The sequence below is a fragment of the Glycine soja genome, chromosome 4 (assembly GCF_004193775.1).
Source record: "Glycine soja cultivar W05 chromosome 4, ASM419377v2, whole genome shotgun sequence".
In the NCBI taxonomy this organism is placed as follows: domain Eukaryota; kingdom Viridiplantae; phylum Streptophyta; class Magnoliopsida; order Fabales; family Fabaceae; genus Glycine; species Glycine soja.
The window spans coordinates 9,245,193-9,251,463 of NC_041005.1; the positions used below are offsets into that span (position 1 = coordinate 9,245,193).

Here is a 6,271-nt window from a genome sequence, read left to right on the forward strand (position 1 = left end):
TAGAGAAAAATTAGTAAAGTTCCATCACATGTATTTTTGGCATACTAGGCCCCAATATATTTTAAATTCTAAATTTATCGTTGAACATTCAAACTATTATTATTATCTTTATCTTCTAATTTTCTTATCTTGTACCTTAAAATATCTTATATGTATTATCTTCTACTTTCTTATCTTTAAATTTTTATCTTATCTCTTACATCTCTTTATCATTTATTTTAAATTTTTTTATCCTCCTTATTCATTATTTTCTTTAAATTTTACCTCTACAATTCCTTATTTCTTTTACTACTCTGTTGCTTAAAAATTGAGATATACATCAACTCAAGTACCAACAAAGTTCGTCTCGATTCGACACTCAAACTTTTAAATAATTTTACTATTTATGACAATTTAATATACTTATCAATGAGTTAACAATAACAAAATAACAAAACACTTAGGGGACCAAACAAAACCCAAGGCAAAACTAGGTACAACATGAATAGTTGGGTTCACCAAACTGATAGCTGATTGATATTCTAGTATGAACATAGGTCTGATTTTATGTGCGCTTGTTAGGCAAGAGTGCTGTACCGTGATAAGTTAATCTTAATAATGGATTTTTATAGAGGGCATTTATTCATATTACTTGTCACACTTTTACTAATTAAACACGTACTACATGTGTGAGTGGGTATAATCTTAGATATAAAAGTGAAAATCCCTAAAGAAAAGGAGAAGAGAATGATAATATTGTGAATGAAGAAGTTGATGAGTCCATCTTTTGAAAATGCCATAGCTGTGGAGAACATCGGTAATCAGCTAACTGAACCATTATTTCCTAAAGCAAAAGCTTGTGGACTAAAAAAATTATAATATAATGAGGATAAAGATGAAGAATTAATGTGACTTGAAGATTAAACAGTTGAAACTTAGCAGGTATATATATTTATTAGTTCTTCCCTTGGGTATTCGATCTTTCTGATGTTATAGCTACCCCGGCTGCTGTTTCAGAGGAGGTACGCTGCTGACTCTGTGAATCTGATCAACACCAACCAATAATAACTAATAATTAAAATTATGCTAAAACATAAAAGATCATAAGGACAAGTGTGTATATATATATATTAGCATCTATATTTTGGGCACAGAAGCAAAAATAGCAAGCAGAATAAGGTCGCCACTAGTCTCTAATGAAGCCACTCGTGGCATGCATGCATATGCCACCAAGCCAATAATTGACTCTTCTAAACATGCATATGTTCCACCCATAACTAGTTTATGTTGGCAGATATGAAAAATGGAAATCTGAAAATTTTGAAGAGAAATGAAAATTGAGTGTAATGAAAAAACTTCACTTTTTTATTGCTATTAGTAGATAAAAAGTATTTCAATTGGATTTAGTTTCTCAAATATAAAGAGATGTGTAAAGTAAAAAAAAAAAAGATTATATCTACTATTAACTTAATTGAACTATTTTGTAAACTTGTTTTGTTTAAAATTAATAGTAAATGCATCTTTACTTCATCATTTTACATATTTTCTCATGTATGTCAGAGAAACCAAATGCGTTTCAATCATTACTTTCATACCATCAGCAAGATCCAAGTCTGTAAAACGAAGTGCAAATAAAATATGTACTAGCTCATATGTTTCAAGAGTATGAAATAATAATTTTTTTTAATTCTGTCAAATACAGAAGTTAGAAGTTGATCAGCATAAGTTGTACTCACAAAAGGGTAGACAAAAAAGAAGGCTTTGTTAGCTTTTAACTGTATAATGGCCGTATTTGTTTAAAATTAAAAAATTACACCAGTTGGTATATAGTATCTAACATGCAACGTGGGCCAGTGGATGAATGACAACATTTGACTGCTCTAAAGAATTAACCACCACAATATATATATATATATATATATATATATATATATATATTATTTATTTATTTTTCCTACTGAAAAACCACATGTATCCACTGTTACTTTACACGATGACCCTCTCTCCCTCTGTCATGACTTTCCACATTGACCCATTATACATCATTCGATTCATGGCACAACCGAGACAGCTCATTCACATGGCTCTGTGGTTGCCCATGTGGACCCCTATAATGGCCATATATATTGCAGCCAAATCATAATATATATTGTGTGTCAGTGAGTGCATCATAATTCATAAATCTCTATGTGTGTGCATCTCTGTCTCTCATCTCACTCGCGCACCATGTGTGTATGTGTGAAATATAAGTAGTTGGAAGAAATAATAATAATTATATGATCAATAGTAATTAAATGAAATAAAGAACATAAGAGAATTAAATGTACCATTAGGGGAAGCAAAGGTTTGCCTCATTGGTATTTGTTGGGGTGGACGATATCCAGAGAATGAGACTTCCATTGGTGTAGGGTAGTATAGATAGGATGGTCCAGGTGATAGGCGATTTGCTTGGGGTGAAGAAAATGCGTTTCTTGGTGCTTGCACAGAATAACTATAGTAATATGGGGTGCTCATGGTAGAAGATGATGCTCCATAAAGTTGTTGATAGTATTGTGGTTGCTGAATCTGTGGGTTGTACATTGTGGCCTGTATTAATTCCCTCATTAATTAAAAGTTAACATTATCCAACTATTCTCCACTATTACTAACCAAATTGAGATATGATCATTAAAGCGATATAATCTACATGATGCCAATTAGTGATCATTATATTAAATTGAGAAACAGACTTACTTGGTGGTACCCATAATCAGGAGTGTAGGTTGTATAGCTGCGATAGAGTAAAGTTGAAAGGAATTTAATTAGTTGGAAAATATGAAAGGAAATATGTAAATTGCATTAGTGCATTTCTTTCTTTGAGAACAAGTAATGACTCAAAATAGCATGGACTTGAGAACTTAATATGTAATCTTTTTTCCGGTAACTTCAGTGTACGTCGTATATTGTCGTGGGTCCCTCATTGATCAGTATATAAAGAGAGGAAGAAAGAGATTTCGATTAATGTTTGTGTGCCAACATGGAGGTCTAGTACATATCGTCCCTAAGTTTGAATTTACTATGACTTCAGTGATTGCTATCTTTTAATAATAATAAATTAAAATGACTGTGCAAACTATACAAAACCTTATATCTTTCTGTTAATGTGACTTTGTTATATTACTAATATGATATGATAAAGATACAAAGAAGAAAGAATGCCAAAGGTGATATACTAATTAATATATTTGGATACATGCACACATACATAAACAGTGATGACTGTGTAAACTCATAAACTGAGGTTAAACTGACGAGTTACTCGCTTTTTAAGTAATCAATCTTTGATCAGTGTTACTTTAATCACCACATTTCATTATTATATCTTTTGTTTTAGAGTAAAGAATGCAACTAATGTTAATATGAACATTTTCTAGTCAAACGCACCAACTTGAAAAGTCTGCTTCTCTATACTTTTTCATACAGTTTTCCACGCCTAGTCTTGTACTTGAAGCTAAATTTTACATATATAGTATTTTAGAGCCCTGGCATGCTGGTGTGAAAATGACTCAATGGTTCAGAACATGCAAAAGTACCGAGAGCTGTGGAATTTTATCTTGTACAAGATTTTATTTCAAATTAATTGATGCAGGACCACTGAGACAAATATACACGTATATGCACCAACAGGGATCACACATATCTACTCGTCTGTTGCTGTTATCACTAGCATTTTTACTATTACCATAGTTGTATAACTATCTACATCATTGATACTATATATATAATAAATTTAAAAATATGACAAACGAAGGAATATATATAGATTTATAGAAGGAATCAAGCGAAAAATGTTAAAAACAATTGATTAAGGAGCTAAAAAATGCAATTGATTAAGCATTACATGAGTGAGATGAGATTATGCAAAATAGAAAGAGCAAAAATGCACGTTAAGTGGATGTGGATGGCAGAGCAACCTTTTTCCAAATGTACTTTTATTACGATATGATTCTTAGGCTGACACTGGTGCCTACTATAACTGATGAGTAGGAGTGAGCAACATATGCAGTAGACAATAACATGTGGTGCGTCTACATGCACTTCCCCATTAACATCATGGACCAGTTCCTTTGACTAGGAGTGATACCAAATTATGATTTTATTAATGACTCTAGTAAATGAACAAAGCTAACTCAACTCACCCATATGGTGGGTACAGAACAGGTGGTGGCGGGGGCAGCGACGGTGGCAGTCCCACTCCCGGAACACCCTGTGCTGTTCCTCCTCCACCTTGAACTACATTCCTCCCTGAGTTACCAAAAAAAACCTTGTCATATAAAATGACGCGTGTATATACATACATACATATATATATATAAACTTTGTACCCCATTGATACAGAAAGTATTAATTAAAAAAAAAACCATATAGTAAAGGATGAAAATTAACCTCTAGGTGGTGATAGTCTAGTCCTTCCAAGAGAAGCAATATTACAATTTGCTCTTCTTCCATCTATTATTGGGTTTGGATCAGCACATGCCCTTCTAGCTGATTCTTGATCACAGAATGTTACCTGTTGTTTAATTCATAGGGCATGTATAGAGTTACTCATACTATATAACAAGGATGAAATGAATAAGTAAATAAATATTAAGTTGGCATTGAAGGTAAGTAATTTGTACATACGAATCCATAGCCTTTGGATTTTCCGGTGTTCTTGTCAGTGATGATGACAGCTTCAAGAATGTTACCGAACTGCTCGAAATATTTGCGCATTTCTTCGGTGGGAGTCTCCCAAGCTAGTCCTCCAACGAACAATTTGGTGAACGTTGTGTCTCCGAAGGGTGACCGATAATGCGGGTGGTGATGAGCCATTGAATCCAAAGAAGAAATGGGTGTCCTTGTTTGTGCATGAAGAGTCGCTGTCTCACTCATTTAAGCTCTTTCTTCACTTTGTTTGCCTTGGCCAAAATTCCATAAAATGTCTCTGCTCTGTACTATATATGTGCGATTGGCAGCAGTGGAATCATTGCATTTGAAGAGGGTAGGTATGGTTTATGATGGTGTATTATGGTTATTATTTGATGGTTGTTTGAAACAGAGGTGTTGGTTGATTATGATTGCAACAAAAATATATAAGGAAAGGAAACAAATTTATTATTTTTTTTAAAAGATGTGAGTGAGAGAGAGAGAGATCTGACAGCCTAATTTGCTGGCCAAAAAAAGAGAAGGAAGAAAGACAAGGGATTTGTGACAGCTGCGTTACTATCTCTCTCTACGAGTGTAAGTGTGTGGCCTCACTGTCTCTTCTTCTCTGCATTAATATACTCTTACCATCTTATCACTTTTCCGTTTTCGCTAGCTTAATAACTACACTCTTAATATGCCTTTCCTTCTGTTCTTCATTGGTAGATTTTTGGCTTCGCTTTTTCTGTAACACAACCACATATACCAAACTTCCTTTGTATTTTTCTCTCTCTCTCTCTCTTTTTTTTTTTGACAAGGATTCCTTCTGTACCATCCTTACTTAATTTACCCTTTAACCAAATATATAAAAAAGGAGATACGGACCCTCTCACCATAATTCGATGGGTCATTTTACATTTTAAACATATTGTGCAAATAATGGATGGGGAAGGACAAAGGTGCCTGTTTTGCTGATAAGATTATTTAGAATGTAAAAAACAAAATATCATTGTGTGAAATCTTAGAAGTAATTTTTTTTATTTTTTATGCATGCATCTCAAAATTCTTCCTAAACTCTTTCAGCCTTGACGAACCTTTTCCTTCGCCAAATGGGATGAATGTTTTTCCAAATTTTTATTCCATCCACATCTTTCCGTGTGGTTTGTTACTGCAGGAGACAAAAGTAAAAATGAGAAAAGAAAAATTGTTTAAGTATTAAATTTAACCTCTACAATTTCTTCTTCCATACCAGTTTGTTTTGTCGATTATATTTGACTATGGTAATAAGCATGTACTACGCTTATGAATTGCACCAATCAATATTACACACCCTTTTCCTTGTATGTTGGGACCAAAATACATGCCACATGATCCCATATTCCTATGCCTCATCAATCCGAAACCAAAAACTATCGGCAAATCAACCAAAACGAATAGGAACGGTCACTGTTAAGGTTTGATAGGGAAAGCAAAAAAAAAGGGTACATTTCATTTGAGTTCTTGATTAAGGTCATTAGGAAATCATGTGAAAAAGCGAGGCATGCATTTAGCGGCTGCGATGAGAACAAAATTAAATTTTGTTATGAGTTATATATGTATCAATCACCACCGTATCATTCCCTTGTCAATC

At 33.4% G+C, this 6,271-nt stretch overlaps 1 protein-coding gene across 2 annotated transcripts; it reads right to left on the reverse strand.

Annotated features, from left to right (window-relative positions):
• Positions 1-488: 488 nt before the first annotated feature.
• LOC114409273 (RNA-binding protein 38-like) lies at positions 489-5,294 on the reverse strand. 2 transcript variants are annotated; one of them, XM_028372675.1, is made up of 6 exons: positions 4,642-5,288; positions 4,405-4,528; positions 4,158-4,263; positions 2,713-2,749; positions 2,307-2,565; positions 489-1,023 (listed from the first exon to the last, which is right to left on the reverse strand). In XM_028372675.1, exons 1-6 carry the CDS (start codon positions 4,888-4,890, stop codon positions 935-937), a joined length of 864 nt encoding a protein of 287 aa, XP_028228476.1. In that variant the 5' UTR covers positions 4,891-5,288; the 3' UTR covers positions 489-934. The 2 variants fall into 2 exon arrangements, with proteins under 2 accessions (XP_028228476.1, XP_028228477.1); XM_028372676.1 differs by having other exon boundaries at positions 708-1,023; positions 2,307-2,544; positions 4,642-5,294.
• Between the last annotated feature and the right edge of the window lie 977 nt (positions 5,295-6,271).

Coding starts and splice junctions, on each gene's coding strand:
- LOC114409273 (XM_028372675.1), bottom strand. CDS start 4,890: ATGAGTGAGACAGCGACTCTTCATGCACAAACAAGGACACCCATTTCT. Junction 4,264..4,404: donor TAGACTATCACCACCTAGAG/GTTAATTTTCAT, acceptor TTGGTAACTCAG/GGAGGAATGTAGTTCAAGGT. Junction 2,750..4,157: donor GTTCTGTACCCACCATATGG/GTGAGTTGAGTT, acceptor ACTCTATCGCAG/CTATACAACCTACACTCCTG.